The 21,990-nt window shown below is 44.8% G+C and overlaps 1 protein-coding gene across 3 annotated transcripts in view; it reads left to right on the forward strand.

The window, feature by feature from the left end:
• Parp4 (poly(ADP-ribose) polymerase family member 4) overlaps positions 1–21,990 on the forward strand; it is an 89,259-nt gene that overhangs the window by 48,478 nt on the left and 18,791 nt on the right. For 2 of the 3 annotated variants that reach the window (XM_087912104.1, XM_085698557.2), the window contains exons 23-32: positions 8–75; positions 2,307–2,494; positions 7,400–7,499; positions 9,615–9,785; positions 10,026–10,106; positions 11,543–11,623; positions 13,646–13,741; positions 15,966–16,088; positions 17,096–17,158; positions 19,849–19,914. In XM_087912104.1, coding sequence (XP_087768230.1) covers positions 8–75; positions 2,307–2,494; positions 7,400–7,499; positions 9,615–9,785; positions 10,026–10,106; positions 11,543–11,623; positions 13,646–13,741; positions 15,966–16,088; positions 17,096–17,158; positions 19,849–19,914 — 1,037 coding nt within the window. The remainder of the gene's footprint in view (positions 1–7; positions 76–2,306; positions 2,495–7,399; positions 7,500–9,614; positions 9,786–10,025; positions 10,107–11,542; positions 11,624–13,645; positions 13,742–15,965; positions 16,089–17,095; positions 17,159–19,848; positions 19,915–21,990) is intronic. The other variant, XM_087912105.1, reaches the window with a different exon arrangement.

Raw genomic sequence — 21,990 nt, forward strand, 5'->3', positions numbered from 1 at the left:
TACACAGGTTACAAGGAGCTATTTTCATATCCTAAGTACATTACAAACAGTAAAGTGGCCACAGAGTTCATTCTGGTAAGAACTGTCTTCCCCTCCTGAGTCTATGTCTGCGAACCTTGAGTGATGCTGTCCAGGACTTAATCCTGGGATGTTTGCACATTGGTGGATGTGAGTTAGCTTTCTCTCCAAATGCATGCGATAAACCAGTTTATAAGGAGGGAGGTTTCTTTAGTTCACATTTGTAGATGTTTCAGTCTGCGCTTGCTTGGCCTTCTGGCCTTGGTCCTTTGGCAGCACCGCTTATTACAACAGAGGGAGGAAGTTCATTCACCTGAGGGCCCAGGAGCAAAGAAAGGCAGGGGCCGGGTCCCAGTATCCCCTTCTTTAAGGCCATGCATCCCAATCTGAATCCTAGTACACTAGGTCCCACCAACTCCAATAGCACCACAGGCAAATAATAAAACCTTTGTGGGCTGGGAGATACCCACAGCAGTGGCCTCTGGTGATGGTGACCGTGACGGTGAGGATGGCATGACCTTGCTTTAACGGGAATTTAGCAAGAGTAAAAAGAAAAGAGTCAAACTTGTAATCCCAGCACTCGACAGCCAGAGGCAGGAAGATCAGGAGTTCAGAACAAGGAGGTAGCTACCTAGTAAGCTTGAGGTCAGCCTGAGCTGTGCCTGTCTCCAGAACACCTAAGAAAGGGGCTGGTGAGATGCAGAGTGGGTAAAGACGGTAGATGAGGTCCACCCTGGACCCACATGTTAGAAGGCTTGGCCTACACAAGTTTCTGGACCCCTATATGTGTACCATGGCACCTGTGAGCCCCACACCCCACACACAAATCAGAAAATATCAGAGGCTGGAGAGATGGCTCAGTGGTTAAGAGCGCTGACTGCTCTTCCAGAGGACCCAGGTTTGATTCCCAGCACCACTGTGGCAGCTCCCAGTCATCTAGAACTCCAGTCCAGGGATATTGTCCACCCTCTTCCAGCTTCAGAAATGAATGTGGTACATAGACATACGTGCAGGCAGAACATCCAATTAAAATAATAAAATATAAAATAATAATAATGAAGAAATTAAACAACCAGGAAGAGAAACTGCCTACATTCCTACCGCCTGCCCAGTGTGGCTCCATAAGCCTTCTGGAAGTTTTTCTTCTGCCCACTGTTTTAAAATGAGCAAAGTCAAGGCTGCGTCGACAGCAGTTTCCTTCGCACAGATGCTCAGTTCTTTGAAAACTAGTTTTCGGGTGTTCAGTGGTAATACTATCGTTGCTGTGGAGCATGGAATAAACTTAAGGGATATAGGTATCTTTGTTCCGTGCATGTATAATTTCTGTATGACGCTATGTCCCCAGGTTCTGACCTGCTCGCTTCAGTGAATGAGGAAGGAATGGCAGCACACAGATGACCGTGATGGGGAGGCTGGAAGTGATAAACTGATCTTATAAAGGATTTACCAGGAAACTTGCTTAGGAAATACCAAGTTATACAACAGTAGAATTTAAGTAAAGGAGCACAGCCTCAAATATGACTGGGAGATAAGTAATGCTGTAACCAGGCTTCCTAGGAACTACAGAGGGAAAAGAGAAGTAGAGCTGACCTCTAATGTGAGGGCTGAGGGTTTCCAAGGCTATGTTTCTCTTGAGCTTTGTTCGCCAAGACTGCCAGGCAGGCAGGAGGACCCAGGTTAAAAACCACCCAAGAAGAGCAACATTGCTCTGATTCAGATTAACTGGGACAATATTTTTACTGTGTAAATCTCCCATTTGTCCAAAACGGACAAGCTTGTAGTTTCTGTCTCTGTAAAACATGTTTAATTGCTCAGAGTGTAACTTGGATCTGGGGCCTGTAAGAGATTTGCAGCATATGTGGAATGCCATAGCTCAAAATCTATCCAAAGCCAGAGGGTGGTGGCACATGCCTTTAATCCCAGCACTCGGGAGGCAGAGGCAGGCGGATCTCTGTGAGTTCAAGGCCAGCCTGATCTACAAAGTGAGTTCCAGAACAGGCTCCGAAGCTACGGAGAAACCCTGTCTCGAAGAACAAAAACAAAAACAAAAAAAGTCTATCCAAGCTGTAAAGGATTTCTGTTCGGAACCAGTTTCTCTTTGGACATTTGCCAGAACCAGACCTGTGCTTTTTCCTTCCTTCAGCGTCCCCTGGTGTTTGCAGTGAATCCTCACTGGGGGGCTGGAAGAAGCCTTAGTCTGTCATAGCGTCCAGAGGGTAGTGGTTGCCATGTTCGCCCCACAGTTAATGATGAATGTGCCTTAAGCTGTGACGCTTCCTCCCCTGCAGTCCGCAGCACCTGCCATGGGGAACACAGACTTCTGGAAAGTTCTCCGCTATTTAAGTCTACTGTACCCTTCCGAAGGGTTACGGAACATTCTCCTCATATCTGACGGGCACCTCCAGAGTGAGATTCTGACACTGCAGCTTGTGAAGAGAAACCTCCATCACACCAGGCTGTTCACCTGTGCTGTCGGGTAAGTCTCGGGGGTCTGGTCACCGCGGTGACAGGGGCAGCTAGCGGACAAGTCGTTAGTTGGCCTGTCTGGGGGTTTTGCACGCTTGGAAGTCGGTTTGAGTATATGAAATCTATATGTTGCAGAGGAGTCGAGCTCTTGGCTTGGACCACGCTGCCAGGGTCTCACGACTGCAGGGACCTTGGGCAGGCTGTCTCATTTGTAAAATGAAGGCGAAAATGAAATACCTACCTCATGGGACTATTATTTTGCATAAGAGTTCATGTGACCAGCTCGTCCTTAGCGGCCTGGCCCAGTCCCCTGGGGCTGGTTGGGCATGCTTGGCAAGGCCTGCACTTGGGACCACCCCTGCCCCACCCTGCCTTCTCCCTCTCTGTGCTATCGGTTTCCTGCGTTTGCAGTGAAACCCTGGAGTCAGTCTTTCCACAGATTGTTGGAATCACTCTTGCCGATTGTAGTTAGCATCTGCGTAAGGAAGGGGGGCTCCTGCTGTTCGTGCAGGGCCCCCCAACCATTGCCTTCCCCTAAGTTCCTGGGTTCTTCCTGCACAGCCCCCACCCCAGGACACCAGGTGTCCCTGTTCTGAGGCAGGAGACTAGTAAAATGATAACTAGACCACTGTGTTGTCCTCACGAGTGAGCTCTGACCACAAGAAGCCCCCGTTTTCTGGGGTCCGGGACCTCCACGTACCTTCCCAGCGTTCCATTTCTGTCCTTTCGTAGCCTCTGAAGGTGCTCTACGGCTATTGGTGCCTAAAAGGCAGCTCTTGCTGCTCCCACGACTCTCCATGCCCCTGCTCGTTATACGTTCCCTTTGTATCAGTCGTTTTGTTTTATGACAAGGTCTCACTCAACAGCCCAGGCCAGCCAGGAAATTACTATGAAGACCAGGCTGGCTGGAACTTGTGACCCTGTCCCCTCAGACTGTCGAACGCTGAGATTACAGGCATGTGCCCCCATGCCTGTCTAGGCTGATGTGTTTTGTTTTGTGGCAGGGTCTCACGTAGCCCAGGCTGGCCACGAACTCTTAAAGTAACAGAGGCAGACCTTGAACTCTGACCCTCCTACCTTTGCCTCCCAAGTGTGGCATTACCGATGTGTTCTGACACACCTAGTGTGTTCAGTACTGGGGACTGAATCCAGTGCTTTGTGCGTGCCAGGCAAACGCTCTACAATGACCTACAGCCCAACTCTTCAGGCTGCTGTCGGTATCAAGTATCATTCTGATAGCTTTTGAGGTTTTTTATCTTTGTTTACAGTTTTTTTGTGTGTGTGTGTGTTTAACGAAAGGTCTTTGTGTAGCTCAGGCTAGCCTCAGAATGTAACCAAGGATACCCTTGGGCTCCTGATCTTCCTGCCTCCCTCTCCCACGTATGACATCATGCCCAGTGCCCTTTGGGGTTGTTGCCGTTAGTTTTTAAGTATGGAAGTATTAGATTGTATTTATTTATTGCTTCCCATCTTTGCTATGGAGGTCTCTGCTAACATACCATGACCTGCATACTGTCATCCACATGAGGCAAGAAGAAAGTTCGGTTCAACACGACTTCCTGGCCGGTACTCTGGTTCAGACTTCTAGAGTCTGACACAAGGCAGTTTATTTTAGGCGTATTTAGGTACAGTACAACTTGGGAAAAGGGTTCGTGATGTAACACACTCCCTTGTACACAATAAAGCTTAAGACATAATTACATCAGAAATCTTTTCAAAGTACTGTCACCTCTTCCGTGTTCTGTTAAAGGCTTGGGGAAGGATCGGGTGTGGCCTCAGTCATACAGATAGTGCAGAGGTCACCTAGGCTATTATCCACCTCTGGTGCTGTTTATAGAGTCCAGAGGGGGCAAGTGTGGCCTCAGTCCTGTGGATAGTGCAGAGTTCTTCAGGCTGCTAATGGCGTCCAATCCCAGCCTTCCAGGTAGAAAACAGATTACCCGTCTGTGCCTTTGAAGAGACAGCCCTGCAGTTGAACATTCCTAGTCCCCAGTGCTTCTCTGCACAAGGACTTCATGCCCTCTCCATTTTGCCAATGCTGTATTGATTCGAGGGCCTCCCTTGTCTTGGGTGTGCTCTCCCATGGAGCTACACCCTAGCCCCATTTTATCTGTTTAACTTAGCAACGGAAAAGTGGCTTCTTCATGAGTCTTTCTCAACATTGGTAGCATGTATTTTCACAGTTGTGTCTAAAATGTCTTGACTGTTGCTGGGTGTAAATTTGTAATCTCAGCGCTTGGCAGGCTGAAGCAAGAGGATTGAAAGTTCAAGGCCAGTGCAGGCTACTTAGTAAGACCTGTCTAAAAAAACAAAGCAAAACAAATAAAAAACAACTAAATACCACCGAGTATTATTATTATTACATTATGATGGTACATGCTTGTAAGAGGTGGAAGGACTAACCCAAGTTCAAGTAGGTGTGGTAGCAACCATCATTTTTGTTTGGTTGATTTTTGGTTGTTGTTTTGTTTTGTGTTTTGTTGTTATTTTTTTGTTTTGGGCTTTTTTTTTTTTTCCGAGACAGGATTTCTCTTTAGCTTTGGAGCCTGTCCTGGAACTAGACCAGATTGGCCTCGAACTCAGAGATCAGAGATCCCAGTGCTGGGATTAAAGGTGTGCGCCACCACCACCTAGAGACAAACATCTTTAATCCCAACACTCATGTGCCGAGGTCCAGCCTCAGCTTGGGTTCAGATCCTGAGACAGGAAAAGGGTGTCGTACAAGGAAAACTTCTGATCACCACGTGTATTGCATTCAAGTGGCCCTGAATAACTTGAGCCATCTTTATTTATACTTAGAGTTTTCTTTTTCTTTTAAATCTATTTATTTATTATGTATACAGTATTCTCGGTATTCTGTCTGCATATAGGCCTGCAGGCCAGAAGGGAGCACCAGATCTCATTACAGATGGTTGTGGTTGCTGGGAACTGAACTCAGGACCTTCAGAAGGGCAGACAGTGTTCTTAACCACTGAGCTATCTCTCCAGCCTTACTTAGATTTTTCTGTTTTTTTTAAATTGTTGGTAAGACTTGCAATACTTTTTTAAAAATGTTTATTTATTATGTATACAGTGTTCTGCCTGCATGTAGGCCTGCAGACCAAAAGAGGGCACCAGATCTCATTACAGGTGGTTGTGATCTACCATGTGGGTTCTGGGAATTGAACTAAGGACCTCTGGAAAAACAATCAGTGCTCTTAACCGCTGAGCCATCTCTCCAGCCCCTACTTAGAGTTTTCTTACCAGGGTTACGTGAACAGCTTTATTATTGGCTCCTGTTTTTGACCTTTAAGACATATATAATATTTTTAGGAATACATGGTAATCATAATGAAAGCCCCCACTGTTCCCCTTTATGCTTCCCCAAATATACCTTCCCACCCCCCACATGACCTTATTCTAGACATAGAGTTCAGCATTTTTGCAGGCTAAACTAAATATCGAGCAGATACATCCTGCTCTGGGAGAACTTATGTCAGCTGGCAGCTACTTGCGGTTACAAAGTTAAAAAATAATAGGTATGGGTACAATGCTTTAAGGACAACAGTATTCAAACCCAGACATTCTTTCATGTCTGCAAGACATGGTTTTATGCGGTTCCCTTTTCTACAAGAAGGTCCCATGTCTCAGTCTCTCTGTAACGGCAGACTTTGATAAGGCGCTCTTTTCCCTCCACTAGACCACACTTCTCCCACCAATATAAGCTCCTCTGTATGGTAAAGATGGATCTTTCCATACTATATTTTACATTGTATTTTTCCCATTAGTGCATACCAGATCCTGTCTTTGGTTTCATATGGGTGATGTCAACAGTTAGCACTGTGTGTATTCCTGAGGCTCTTTCCCTATTCTGTGTGTGCGTGCCCTACTCCCCTTTCCAGAACCGTGACACATGGTCTATGTTCCAAGTGTTCTTTCCTCATATGTACTTAACAGTCTCTATTGAGTGAGGAAAGCTCCCAAGATTGGGAGTTGTAGTTAGTAATTCCAGATAAGAGATTTGAGAGACGGGCTGGAGAGATGGCTCAGAGGTTAAGAGCACTACCTGCTCTTCCAGAGGTCCTGAGTTCAATTCCCAGATGGTAGCTCACAACCATCTGTAATGAGATCTGGTGCCCCCTTTTGGCCTGCAGGCCTATATGCAGGCAGTACATCATCTGTAATGAGATCTGGTGCCCCCTTCTGGCCTGCAGGTTTACATGCAGGCAGAACATTGTATACATAATAAATAAATAAATATTAAAAATTATTTTTAAAAAAAAGAGAGAGAGGGCTGGAGAAATGGCTCAGCGGTTAAGAGCACTGACTGCTCTTCCAGAGGACCCGGGTTCAATTCCCAGCACCCACATGGCAACTCACAACTGTCTGAATATCCAGTTCCAGGGGATCTGTCACCTTCACATCAATGTACATAAAATAAAGATAAATAAACCATAAAAAAATTAAAAAAATAAAAATAAAAAGAGAGAGAGAGAGATTTGAGAGGCATTGAATCTCAGGGAAATATTCAAGAAAGAACAGAATTTCCAGGGGATAGTACAGCTGTTGCATGTGTGACTGACAAAGTAAACCTAAAAACTGCCCAAAGAATCACCAATATAACAAGAGAGAAAAAAGCCTGCAGGCTGCACAAATTTTGCAAATCCCTACGCTGTCCGTGGACTCTCACTGTGGACTCCACAGGTGCTTTGCCACGAGGAAACCCATTGCACAGGTAGTCATAACCTGAGACGAGGCTGAAGGGCTCCTGACACTGGGAGGCAGAGGCAGGCAGATCTCTGAGTTCAAGGCCAAGCTGGTCCACAGAATGAGTTCCAGGACAGCCAGAAATATTGCACAAGAGAAACCCTGTCTCGAAAAACAAAAACAAATAAACAACAACAAAAAATAAATCAAATGTGTAAAATGTGATTAGTTCTACAGCAAATCGTCACATCTTAAGGACCTTGTCTCAGTGTGGTGCTGGAGTATTTGAATATTTTAACTCAAAATCCAAGCAGAGTTGGAAAAAACAGGTATGTGGGCTATTTTTTAACATCTTATCTGTACTCCTGTTTTTACATGCACCAATTCTGTCTTCTTACAATCTGATAGTAACTTTTATCTGTTCGTGAATGGACAAGACTTCCAAGGAGGCCAAAGCTTTTAAAAACAGTTTCTTAACTAATAAGAAGGGCCAAGCCAGATATAGTGGGTCATACTTTTAATTGCAGCACCTCTCTCCCTCTGCCCCACAGAGCTGGTGCTACAGAGGTGACCACACCCAGAGGTTAGTTTTTCATTGTGATAAAATACATACAAGATTTACAAGTCCATTTCATTGGTGTGAATTCATTCACAGTGTTGTGTAACCAGCATTACCAGCCATTTCCAGAACTTTGCCACCGTCCTTGACGAAAGTCTGTAACAGGAAGCTAAATAATAACTCTGCATCCCCTCCTGCCTCTAGCACCTGAAAACATCTATTCTGCTTCCGGTCTTTATGAACTTGCCTTTCCAGATGCTTGTAGATACAGAGGCATAACACACTTGTTCTTTTGTGTCTGGCTTATCTAACTTAGCATAATGGCCACGAGAATCATCTGTATTGTGTTTTTGAACAGGATTTCTTTTCATTTTAAGGTCAAATATTTTGTTATTTTTTATTGGAATTTGAAAAGGGGTCTCATGTAACCCAGCTTGAGCCGCGGCTGGGCTTGAACTCCCGATCCTGCTGCCTTCGTTATGCTAGGGTTGAGATTTCAGGTGTGTGCCACAATGCCCATTTTAGGGATGAGTAATAGCCTATCAAATGTGCATATAAAATAATTCAGCATAGATAAATGATTGATAGATAAATACATAGGTAGGTAAGTAGATAGATATATAAGTAGATAGATACATACATACATACATACGTAGGTAGGTAGGTAGATGTTAGATAGATAGATAGATAGATAGATAGATAGATAGATAGATAGATAACAGATAAATACATAGGTAGGTAGGTAGATGATAGATAGATAGATAGATAATTAGATAGGTAGATAGTAGATTGATGATAGATAAATACATAGGTAGGTAGATAGATGATAGATAGATAGATAGATAGATAGATAGATAGATAGATAGATAGAGGATAGATGATAGATAGGTAGGTAGGTAGATGATAGATAGATAGATAGATAGATAGATAGATAGATAGATAGATAACAGATAAATACATAGGTAGGTAGGTAGATGATAGATAGATAGATAATTAGATAGGTAGATAGTAGATAGATGATAGATAAATACATAGGTAGGTAGATAGATGATAGATAGATAGATAGATAGATAGATAGATAGATAGATAGATAACAGATAAATACATAGGTAGGTAGGTAGATGATAGATAGATAGATAGATAGATAGATAGATAGATAGATAGATAGATAGTGGATAGATGATAGATAGGTAGGTAGGTAGTAGGTAGGTAGATATGCACACACACTCATCTCATTTGCTAACTTTTCAATGGACACGACTTATTTCCGCCTCATGCTGCTGTGAATGGCCCTAATGTAACTCTGGTGCACAGTATCTGTCTGAGCCCTTCCAGTTGTTCAATTCTGGGTTTGTAGTTAGAAGTGAAATTACTGACTCGTGTCGTAACTGTTAGGATTTGCCATTCTTTTTTCTGCAGCCTCTACACATTTCACATCCCACTGGCAGTGTTCCAGAGCTGCCAGGCGTGTGCGGCAGGTGCCTCCACTGGTGGAGCCATTGCCACAAACTGAAATAGAAAAACTTAAAATGTATATTTAAACTGCTGGCACCTTTAGTCCCAGCACTCAGGTGGCAGGGGCAAGTGGATCACTGTGAGTTCGAGGTCAGCCAAGGCTATGTAGCAAGACCCTGTCTCGATCCTTTTTCCATTTTGGAAAAGTACCGCATCCCAGGAAGTAAATAAGAACCAAACGAGCTACAAAATCCCCAAAGACAGAATTAAGTTTTCAAGTATAAAGTAGCGTGTAGCAATTTTAGGGTACTGGGGACTGAAACCGCTCAGTCATCCGTGCCAGGCCAGCACCCTACCAACTGAGATGTACCCCCAGCACGTTCCGTCAGATGCTAGCATTGAAGGAGGAGCATTTTCTCTTTTATTATAGATCGAAGCCCAAATGGCCAGGATGCACTCCCCGAGTTGCCACTCTGTCTCTGTCAAGTGGCAGCAGCTCAGCAGAGACGCCCCTGAGCCTCTGCAGGCTCCAGCCCGGGTGCCCTCCTTGTTTCACAACGACCGACTCCTTGTCTACGGATTCATTCCCCACTGTACCCAGGTAAGAAGATGCACCATTCCTTACACCGTGGGGAAGACGATGAATGTCGATGCTGCCCTTCTCCCACCTCCACCCCTTGGCCTCTTGTTGGCGTTATGGTCCCCCCAGTCCGGGTACCTGGCCGGGGAAGCTCTTGATTTCTCTTGAGAGGGGAGGGTGTCAGCAGAAGGGCTGCTGTTTCTCTGTTCCGCTTGCTGGGAGTAGAAAATTAACGAAACACTCATGTTTCTCCTACTTCAGGCAACTCTGTGTGCGCTCATCCAAGAGAAGGAATTTCATACAATGGTATCAACTACCGAGCTTCAGAAGACAACTGGGACTGTGAGTCAAACCTACAGTACTGGGCTGTGGGTAGAACTCGGCGGGAGAAACCAGCCAAGCAGGTGGAAGGCTCTCTTCCGCTTCCCAATACACACTTAAGCTACGGACAGAGAGTCACGATTTTCAGCTCTCACGTATAAGCTCCATGTCCTTCCTTTGTTGTTCTGTGCTGATGTGTCAGCGTGCATGAAGGGTGGTCAGGGGGTTCTCTGTGCAGTCGGGATGGGGACGCATCCCTTTGATGGATCCTCTTCTGGGATTCTTGGATCTGGGTGTATCTCTACAGGGTTCCCTGGGTGTGAGTAACTGCAAGTAAACAAGAGATTTTTGCCAGGTGGAATTGTGTTTACACACTTACAACCCCAGCACTTGGGAGGTAGAGGCATTAGGACTGGGAATTTGAGGTCCTCCTTGGATACAAAGCAAGTTTGAGGCCTGCCTTGGCTACACGAGACCCTTTCTCAGAACAAAATGTGATTATCCGTTTTGTTTTTATTTGAGATACTGCCTAACTAAAAGTGGCCTTGACTATGACGCGTTTCTCCTGCCTCAGCCTCTTGAGCGCTAGTATTCCATTCATGCACCACCACACTCTGACACTGTCTAGCAAAAGTTGTCACAGACCCCGTGGGTAAGGGCTCGCCCCACAAAACTCCCCAGTTCAGATGCCAGTCACATGTCTTTGTCTCACATTTCCCGCTTGTCCAGCTTGCCAAAGTTGGATAGGAGTTGGAGGTTCCCTCAGTCCTTTCTCAGAACTTAGGAGAACAGTTCATTTACTGTTGCTGATTATTACAGTGAAGGCCCAGATCTTTTTTTTAATCTTTTTAAAAAGTGTTTTTAATTAATTTTTTTATTCTTTTGAGAATTTCATACATGGGTACTGCATTTAGATCCCTCCTTCCCTCTCCAATTCCTCTTGTGTCAACTCCCCACTCTCAAGTTCATGACCTTTTCTTCTATGATTATCTTCTCTCTCTCTCTCTCTCTCTCTCTCTCTCACACACACACACACACACACAAATAAATAAACAAACAAATAAATAAATAAAGCCTGTTGAGTTTAGTGTTGCTTCTATGTACACATGCTTAGGATTGGCCACTTGGAGCTGAATAGTCTGTCAGAGGCTCATCCTTAAAGACTGATTGTCCCTTTCTCAGAAGCTATTGATTACCCATAGGTGATTCATCTAGGTGGAAGGTGGAGGGACGGGAGACCCTCCCAAAGGCTGCTGACCAGCAGAGACCCAGTCTTAAATAGAGTCGAAAGGAAGAACGGATGCCAGAAGACTGTTCTGACCTCCACATATACCCTTGTCTTCAACACGTCTGTGCCATACACATGCATGAACACACACACATACATGCGTTCACCTGTCTCTCACACACCTGTAAAGCCATTTTAATTGTTTTCTCCCCTCGATGCTTACACACAGATGATTCATAAGCTGGCAGCTCGAGCACTGATCAGAGATTATGAGGACGGTGTTCTCCATGACAATGAAACCAACCACGAGGTTTGTTCTCCCAGTAAAAGCCACTAAGCATTGTTCTGTGCCATTCTTAAATTGATTTTCTCATAGCAATACAAAGTGGGGATGGCTGAATAAAGAAGAATGTGATTTCAGGGCAGACATCAACATCTATGATGTCAGTCCTGGGGTGCGGGTGCTCAGTGACTCTTTGCTGAATTCAGTAATGAAAGCGTTAATGCCAGTGGCTTTCTGAGGCTTCTGTGATTTTTCTCCCCATGAGGAATAGTCTGGAGGGGTGCTCAGAGGATGTCTGCGAAGTGCCTGGGCTAGCCCTCCTCTCTCCTCTGCTGGACTGTAGCTCAGCAGCTCAGGGACAGGATGCCTCAGGACACTAGGCAGAGTCACACTCACCTTGCTCCCTCCCTGATGGACAGAGGAGGGTCCTGGCGGAGGGGCCCCTTGGACAGCTACTGTAACAGTCAAACTGTACTCTTAAGTGAGGCTTGAGCATTGGTGTTCAATGGCGTTCCTAAAAAGATGTCCATACCATGTAGGGACCGCTGACCATCACAGGGCTGCAGAAAAAGGGCTTGTTTCTCCTGGCAGCCCCAAGCAGGGCTTGAAGTGGGGCTTAGACACACAAAAGCCACAAACACCTGTTGCTGAGTCATGGTTACCATTTTCCACCAATCAGGAGTCAAAGATTAGGGGCTTTCCTTTTTGTTCCATCATTGTCAATCAACACAGCATGTAAGTCCAACCAACCAGATTCATTTGTTCTTTTGGCTGTTGGGTACAGCCATAATGTTTCTAGAGAACTGCAGATGCATAACAACTATGTCAAGGAGGAGGTGGGTCAGCTGTTGGAAGGCCCCTTGCTCTCCTAGGGCCTGGGACCCTGACCTTTGTTTCACCTACAAGTAAAGTGGAGTCTACAGTTGAAATGGTAGTACTTAAGTCAAGGTGCTTTGCTGCTCCCTTCAGTGAGCGCTTGGATTAGCACTCCCTGTGTTCTCTTTGACTTAAGGCCCGTTTATCTCTGAGTGCATCTAGCTAGCATTGCCTTGAATAACCCCAATCAAGTAATGATACCTGTACAATTCTTCAGCTGTATAGTGGGAGCTTTGAGAGAACGAGGAGACTCGCAGTATGTGAGAGAGCTCTTAAAGCTGGAGAGGGAGGGCTGTGTAACTAAGTTTCTTCAATGACCCAGCTGAGTCAACCGTCTCAAGTCACCTCCCTAAGATACTTAGACAGGACCCCTGACTCAGCATCTAATTTGAAGTACTAAATATAAAGTTATTTATGTAGGGCAGGAGATACAGCTCAGTTGGTAGAGAACCTACCCAGCTTCCACAAGATTCTGAATTCACTACCCAGCACTGCACAAACCCAGACTGATGGTGCACACCTTTAAGTCCAGCCCTAAACCCAGTCTGATGGTACACACCTATAATTTCAGCCCTTGGGAAGTAGAGGCAGAAAGTTCAGAAGTTCAAAATCCACAGCAGCAACATAGTTGAGTTCCAGGCCAGCCTAAGATACATGAGACAGGGTTGGAGAGATGGCTCAGAGGTTAAGAGCATTGACTGATCGATCTTCCAGAGGTCCTGAGTTCAATCCCCAGCAACCACATGGTGGCTAACAGCCATCTATAATGAGATTTGGTGCCCTCTTCTGGCATGCAGGCATACATGGAAGCAGAATGTTGTATACATAATAAATAAATAAATAAATCTTTAAAAAAAAAAAAAGATACATGAGATGCTGTCTCAAAAGAAATGAATGAGCCAGGAATGTTGGCGCGTGCCTTTAATCCCAGCATTCAAGAGGTAGAGGCAGCTGGATCTCTATGAGTTCAAGGCCAGCCTTGTCTACAGAGTGAGTTCTGGGAGTACATAGTAAGACTGTCTCAAGAAAAGAAAAAAAATTTAAGGAAAGAAGAAAGGGAAGGGAATGTATATATTAAACGATTTATTTGTCACAGAAAAACACTCAGATTATTTTATGCTTTTTCAATCTCAGCCTACATAAACAAACTAACACAGTTTCATTCTCTCTTAGATGAAGAAAAAAACCATGAAATCTCTGATTATTGAACTCAGTAAAGAAAATTCTCTAATTACACAATTTACAAGCTTTGTGGCAGTTGAGAAAAGGGTATGTATTATTACTAATTTAAGATTAAACTTTTATTTAGTTTCTACTGGGCTGGAGATATGACTCAGCTAGAACCCAAATCCAGTTTCCAGCACCCACAGACCTACAGCTGGCTTGCAATAGTGAGTCTAACTTCAAAGAATCTGGCGTCCTCTTCTCTCTTCTGGCTTCTGTAGGCACCACACACAATTTAAATTTTTTTTTTTTTGAGGTAGTGTTTTAATGTGTAGACCAGGTTGGCCTAGAACTCACCAGTTGGCTGCAAACTCAGAAATTCACTTATACTTATCCCTGCTTCCTGGGTGCTAGGAGTAAAGGTATGTACCACCACATCCAGCTGAAAATACTTTAAAAAGAAATCATTAGCTGGGCAGTGGTGGCACATGTCTTTAATCCCAGCACTTGGAAGACAGAAGCAGGCGTTTCTCAGTGAGTTTGAGGCCAGCCTGGTCTACAGAGTGAGTTTCAGGACAGCCAGGACTGTTTCACGGAGAAACCCTATCTCGGAAAGAGGGGGGCGGGGGACGAAGGAGGAGGACAAAGAAGATCATTACCGGAAGTGGTGGTGCAGGCATTTAACTCCAGCACTGAGAGGCAAAGGCAGGCGGATGTCTGTGAATTCCAGAACACCCGGGGCTACATAGTGAGATCCTGTCTCAAAACAAAACAAAAGTAAGTAAATAAATAAAAAGAAATGTAAAAAGTAGTAAGCTTTTCTCCGGATGTGGAGGCATACCTGCAATCCTAGCACTTAGGAAACAGAGGCAGGAGGAGACTGAGTTCAGCCTAGGCTACATGGGGAAATTCTGTGTCAAAAACAGCAACAACCTCCTGGATGGTCGTGGTGGTGCATGCCTTTAATTCCAGCACTCAGGAGGCAGAGGCAGGTGGATCTCTGTGAGTTTGAGGCTAGCCTGGTCTACAAAGCAAGTTCCAGGACATCCAATACTGTTATACATAGAAACTCTGTCTCAAAAAACAAAAATCTGAGTGGGCGGTGGTGACACATGACTTTAATCCCAGCACTTGGGAGGCAGAAGCAGGTGGCTCTCTGTGAGTTTGAGGCCAGCCTGGTTTTCCAAAGGGAGTTCCAGGACAGCCAGTTACATGGAGAAACCCTGTCTTGAAAAAACAAAACCAAAAAAGAAAATTTTGATTATTTACTAGCACTATATATATATTTATAAATGTGTGTGTGTGTGTGTGTGTGTGTGTGTGTGTATTGTTTTTTGAGACAGGGTTCCCCAGTAGCTATGGAGTCAGTTCTGGAACTCGGGCTGTAGACCAGGCTGTCCTTGAACTCACAGAGATCCATGTCTCTGCCTCCTGAGTGCTGGGATTAAAGGCATGTACCGCCACCGCCTGGCACTGTATGTGTATTTTAAGACATCTATAGAAGCCAGGCGGTAGTGGCACATGCCTTTAATCCCAGCACTCAAGTTGATCTCTGAATTGGAGGTCAGCCTGGTCTGCAGAGTGAGGTCCAGAATAGCAAGGACTGCAGAGAGAAACCCTGTCTTGAAAAGGAAAAAAAAAATATCTATAATAGTTTGGGGCTAGGATGTGGTGCCAAAATGTAGTTAAGCCCCAATGCACAATCGTGCACAAAAAAGACATTTTGTTGTTGTTGTTTTGTTCTTTTTGTTTTTTGGTTTTCAAGACAGGGTTTCTCTATGTAACAACCCTATCTGTCCTGGAACTCGCTCTGTAGATCAGGCTAACCTTGAACTCACAGAAATCTACCTGTCTGTGCCTCCGAGTACTGGGATTAAAAGCATGTTCCACCACCGCCAGGTTGACATACTATAATTTTATTATGTTTGTTTGTTTGGTTGGTTGGTTGGTTTTTCGAGACAGGGTTTCTCTGTAGCTTTGAAGCCTGTCCTGGAACTAGCTCTTGTAGACCAGGTAAGCCTCGAACTCAGAGCTCTGCCTGCTTCTGCCTCCCGAGTGCTGGGATTAACGGCATGTAAAGGCATGTGCCACCAACTCCTGGCTTTATTTCTTGATTTATTTTTCAGATTGGCCTTTAGGTGTTTTCTTGATTGATGATTGATATGGAAAGGCCCTCATAGCTGGGGCCTATATCATCCACGTAAATGCCCAGATATTCTAAACCGAACATCCACAAGGCTTTAGAATGTGTTAATTATTTAATTCAATTTCAAAATTATTTAATTTTGATAATATTTCAAAATTTTAATCCAATTGTGATTCTGTATAGGACGCTGATGAGGGTCCTTTTGCTAATGCCCCAAATATTTCGGAACTTGTTGCCAAAGAAGATGTAGACTTTCTGCCATACGTGAGTTGGGAGGAAAAGTACCCAGAGGCCTTCACAACAATGGTAAGTACAACCACCAAATTCAGCCATTCATTGCTTAATGGTGGGGATGTGTTCTAAGAAGTATATCGGAAGAGATTTCATGACTATGTGAACATCCTAGAGTGAACTCACCCAAGCCCAGTGGTCCAGGACAATTACTGAATATGTGGCCTTCATGAAATCAAGAAACACAGTCAACAGAAGGCATATGGAGAAAACTGTCAATTCAAACTAACCTTGTTTGAATTAAATAGAAGGCATACATTCTCCTTAGGGGATGGGGAGTGAGGACAGCGTCTCTACATAACCCTGCTGTCCTGTATAGAACTCACTATGTAGACCAGGCTATCCTGGAACTCACAGAAATTGGCCTCCCAAATGCTGGATAAAGGTGTGTGACATTACGCCTGGCCACAGAAGGAATACACTCTTAAAAGACAGTTTATAAGAGAATCTTGGAGCTCAGTGCAGTACACACAGAGTCCAGGGTCATCCTTAGCTACATGAAAATTCTAGACCAGCTTGGATATGTTAGATTCTGTATCAAAGGAACTAAGAAGATGACCATTTAAACTTTTTTTAGACTTATTTTTTATGTGTATGGCTTTCTTGCATGTATATGTTTAGGACACCGTGTCCACATTGGTGTGACAGTCAAGTGTGAGACGACCCTTCATGTACAGGAAAGACTTCCTAAGGTGGAGTGAGCATGGGAAGCAGGAACATTGTGAGGATAGTTTCTACGGTTTCCTCTATTTCTTTAAAAAGAACAGAACATACATGGATTTGCTTAGCTTGTTTGCTTGCTCTTGCTTTTATTTACTGTATATATTCGCTTTCTGGAGATGCTGGGAATTGAACCCAGCACCTTGCATATGCTAAGCAAGGACTGTGCTGCCCCTTCACACTGATGTGCATCCATCTCCCAGGAGGTCAGCTAGGTGGCGTGGGGTGGGGGCAGGCAATGTTAGAGGACACCTGCTTTGCTGTAACATATCCGTTTGCTTATTGTTACTTTTGTACCATAGGCAGAGTCTGAGTGTTCGGGACAAGAGCAGGATGACGTCGCCAACGGCAGCAGACCGCAACAGGTATACCATTAGACAGAGCTGTGCATGGTGAATTTCCAGGTTAGCTGGCCCCTGCCCCTAGACCCTTGGCTTCCTTCCTCGCCTCTTTAGTTCTGTGTTTACGTTTTAATTTCCATCTCGTTGAAATTTATCCTGGTGTAAGATAAACATGTAAAACCAACCTAATCTCCCAAGCACTTGACTCAAAATGCCACTTTTATTCTTGATTAAGGTCCTATGCTTTAGTCGCTGGGACTGTGCTGTCTACTCTGCAGTAACATTCTAATTATTACAATGTTACCAAAGGCTTTAATCTATGAGAAGTCAGCCAGGCAGTGGTGGCTCACACCTTTAAACTCAGCACTCAGGAGACAGAGGCAGGCGGGATCTCTGTGAGTTCAAGGCCATCCTGGTCTACAGAGCAAGTTCCAGGACAGGCTCCAGAGCTACAGAGAAACCCTACCTTGAAAAACAAAACACACACACACAACTTCATCTTTTTTTTTTTTTTGGTTTTTCGAGGTTTTTATTGTTGTTGTTGTTGTTTGTTGTTGTTGTTTTGGTTTTTCAAGACAGGGTTTCTTTGTGTTGCTTTGTTGCCTGCCCTGGAACTAGCTCTTGTAGACCAGGCTGGCCTCAAATTCACAGAGATCTTCCTGCCTCTGCCTCCCTGTAAAAGGAGCAGCAGGCTGCGTTCCCACCTGAATCCCAGCTAGCTTACCCCGAAATAATTACACAGAAACTGTATTCATTTAAACACTGCCTGGCCCATTATCTGTAGCCTCTTATTGGCTAACTCTTACATATTGATCTAACCCATTTCTAATAATCTGTGCAGCACCACGAGGTGGTGGCTTACCGAGAGGATTCTAACCGGCATCCGTCTCGGAGAGGAGAGTCATAGCGACTGCCTCATTGCCTTCTTCCCAGCATTTTGTTCTGTCTACTCTACCCACCTATGTTCTGACCTATCAGGCCAAGCAGTTTGTTTATTAATTAGCCAATGAAAGCAACAGAAATACATAAGACTCTCCTACATCACCTCCCTAGTGCTGGGATTGAAGGATTGCGCCACCACCGCCCAGCTAACTTCATTTTTCTTAATACTCCAGTTTCTCAGCAGGCATGATGTCCCAGGCATATAATCCCTGCTACTGAAGAGGAATATCACAAGTGTATGGCCAGCCTGGGCAACTTAGTGAAACTGTTCCAAAAAAACAAAACACAATATCAAAAATATTAAAAGCCATACATGGTGGTACAATGCCTTTAATCCTAGCACCTGGGAGGCAGAAGCATGCAGTTTGCTGAGTTTGGAGCCTTCATGGTCTAGATAGTGAGTTCCAGGCCATCCTGGGCTTCATGGTGAGACGCTGTCTCATTCTGTTGTGATAAAATACCTTGACAAACACAGCTTAAGGGAGAGAGGGTTTATTTTGGTTCATAGTTCCAGAGAACACACAGTTCATTGTAGTAGGGAAGGCATGGAGCGTGGGGATGGCCTCACATACTGCATTAGCACACACTTCACATACTGGAAACTGAAAGAGAATGGGAAATGTCCATAAACCCTCAAGGCCCACCCTAGTGTCACACCACATCCACCAAGGCTCCACTTCATAAAATCCCACGATCTTCCCAACAGTGCCACAACTGGGGACCATAGGAGTTCAAACACACGATTCTGTGGGAGGCATTTCATGTTCAAACCACAGCACTAAGGATGCAGGCTCATGCCTATAATCCTAACTCAGGAGATTAAGGCAAGATCATGGCGAATTCCAGACCAGCTAGGCTGACCTATCCGACTTTATGTCTGCTGTGATTACAACCTTGGCAGGAGACAAATACGCCATGCAGTCAGAGCTTGAGTGTGGAGGTTATTGAGAGAAGGGTGAAAAGAAGGGGAAAGAAGGAAAAGGAGAGGGAGGGAGGGGGAAGGAGGGAGAGAGAGAGGTAAAGACCTACTTGCCTCTTCAGAACAACAGCCCAAAGAGAGCTGGAGTGGGCGGAGCAGTGACACAGCAACCATAGAACCTGGACTGGCTAGGGTATGCCTGGGTTCCTCCCGCTAGGTGACAGGGACCAGCATAATGCCCAATCCTAGCAATGTCAGTCTGGGCTACAGAGTAAGACAATGTCTCATGGGCCTGCAAGGTGGCTCAACAGGTGAAAGTGCTTGCAGGACCAGCTTGATTTGATCTTCAGAATCCACAGTAGAAAGAGAGAGCCGGTTCCCAAATGTCCTCCTGTTTCCTCACGAGCACATGGCACTTGTATACACACACACACACAAATAACAAATGACACAAAATTTCAAAGGTCTTGTCTCAAAGAGGCTAGAGTTGTAGTTCATCAATAGCAGGCTTCCCTGTGAGAAGTCCTGGGTTCTATTCCTAGAGTCCTAAATAAAATATAAGGACCCCCCTTCTCTTTCTCTTTGTTGTTCTTTGAGATAGAGTCTCAGTGTAATCCAGGATAACCAGAAATCCCTATATAGCCCAGGCTGGCCTCAAACTCAAGATCCCCCTGCCTCAGCATCCCAAATGCTGCTATTATAGGGCTGTTACCAGAGGTCTGGGTCTAAGCAAGGTGTTTCCAGGTTTAAGAGTTGACAATAAGGACTTATGTAAGATGTGCAATGTGAATAAGATATTTTTATTTACATATTTTAGTTTTAATTATGTATATGTGTGTGTATTTCTATGCAGGAACCTGAAATAAACGTCAAAGACCTTGCAGCCGGCGCTTCATTAGGCAGGTTTGGCTCACTTGAGGTAGGTGCTGGGTCCTCTGGAAGGGCAGCTTCACAGTAGCTTGTGTTTAAATCAGAGCAATATAGTCAGGCATAGTGGTGCATGCCTTTAATCCCAGTACTCAGGAGGCAGAGACAGGCAGATCTCTGTGAGTTTGAGTCCGGCCTGGTCTATGTAGCAAGTTCCAGGCTGGTCAGGGCTACAGGGTGAGAGCCTACCTCAAAATGATAGAAGATAGATAGATAGATAGATAGATAGATAGATAGATAGATAGATAGATAGATAAAAACCAAACAGGCAGAGCAATAGAATAGTTCAGAATATACTTTGCGGGAATAGCAGTTCACATAAGCAAAGATGCTTAAGGGCCCAAATTATTATCTGGGGTATCCTTCCAGAGAAAAGGGGATTTGGTTGCTATTTCAGGTGGTTTAGGTGATTCTCTATTTTATTTGGTAGATTAGGTCATCCAATCATTTTCCTACTGTACATATCCCTTCTGATTTTAATCATAATCACGTCCGGTTGTGCATAGGCATAATATAGTAAATTGAGGGTTCTCCCTACAAGTTCACTTTGAGGACACTGTCGGCCTTACCGCCCACACAGCTAAAACCAGTTCAGGCCAGATTAACCTTTCTGGTCTCTTATCCAGGTCCATTAGGAATATTTTGAACAGAAGGTATCTAAATTTGATTGTTGTTAGTGAAGGAGAAACTTTCTGTTACCCAGAAAGGGGTGTGTATAGGCCAATGTAGGTGGGGATGGGATGGGAGAGATTCTGAGGTGGCTGGGTGCCTTGTTCAGAAAGGAGTGTGTGTGTGTGTGTGTGTGTGTGTGTGCGCGCGCGCGCGCGCGCGCGCGCGCATGCGCGCCTGTGTGCATGCACACATGTCACATGCAGGTGAAGGAACTCAGCTGCCAAGTACATTATTAGAAATGAGATTTGGGGATGTAGGATCCCAGACTACTAACTTAGCCTGTCCTTCCTTTCCTCGGGCCAGTACCCATGGCTCTGGTATTCTTCAAATCTTATAAAAGTTTTGCCTTTTACCCTTGGTCTTTGTGTATTAGCTTATTATAAAACTTTTAGCCTGAAGTGGTGTGGTGGCTCACAGCTGTCACCTCAGAAGGCTGAAGTCAGAGGATTGACAGGAGTTGAAGACCAACCTGGGTTGCATTATAAGACCGTGCCTCAAAAAAGTAAAAATAACTAAATATTAAGTTTTTTTTTCCCCTTTGACCTGGTAAGCCTCTCTGCCGACGAAATAATCCAACTTAGACCAAATCAGATCGAATTAGAAGAAGTCCAGGCTTAATGAATGCCGTGTTCCCCCTCTCCCCCACCCCCCGAAAACACGAAGAGGGGAATGGAAAACCAAAAGACCACTGACTCTCCCTGGGGAGGGGTCACCTTGTGGTGGGCTTTCTTGGGGGTGGGGTCTGGACTGTGGCCACTCCCCGAGGAGGGGACTTTGACCCCCAGCCAAACATTCCAGACTCTGTCTATGTGGATGCCAGGGGGCTGGGGTGCCGCTTCCAACTGAACACCAAATACATTTAGGCCTTGGCTATAGATGAGTGGTGGACAGTTGATCAGAAATAAATAAATGGGAAACCAGATAAGCATTATGATCTTTTTATAATGTTTATTTGTTTGTATATTGGCATATTGGGGGAGGGTACAATGGACTGGATGCATGGGGGTCTGAGGATGCCTTGTGCAAACTGGTTCTCTCCTTCTGTCATGTGTGTCTCTGAGATTGAGTTTAGGCTTGGCCACAGTGTCTCTGGCTGTCAAGCCATCTCACCAGCCCACATATTGTTTTTTATTTCTTTCTTTCTCTTGTTCCCTTGGTGGTGTTTATGAATGAACTCAGAGTCTGGTTTGCTGGAGCTAGGGAAATACCCCACCTCTGAGCATCATCTCCAGTCCTCTTTTCCGGTTTGTTTTTGTTTAAAGTTTTATTTGTTTGTTTTATTTGTTTTGTATTTTGTTTTTCGAGACAGGGTTTCTCTGTAGCATTGGAGCCTGTCCTGGAACTAGCTCTTGTAGACCAGGCTGGCTTCGAACTCACAGAGATCCACCTGCCTCTG

The sequence above is a fragment of the Myodes glareolus genome, chromosome 12, assembly GCF_982192425.1.
Source record: "Myodes glareolus chromosome 12, mMyoGla1.1, whole genome shotgun sequence".
Classification (NCBI taxonomy): domain Eukaryota; kingdom Metazoa; phylum Chordata; class Mammalia; order Rodentia; family Cricetidae; genus Myodes; species Myodes glareolus.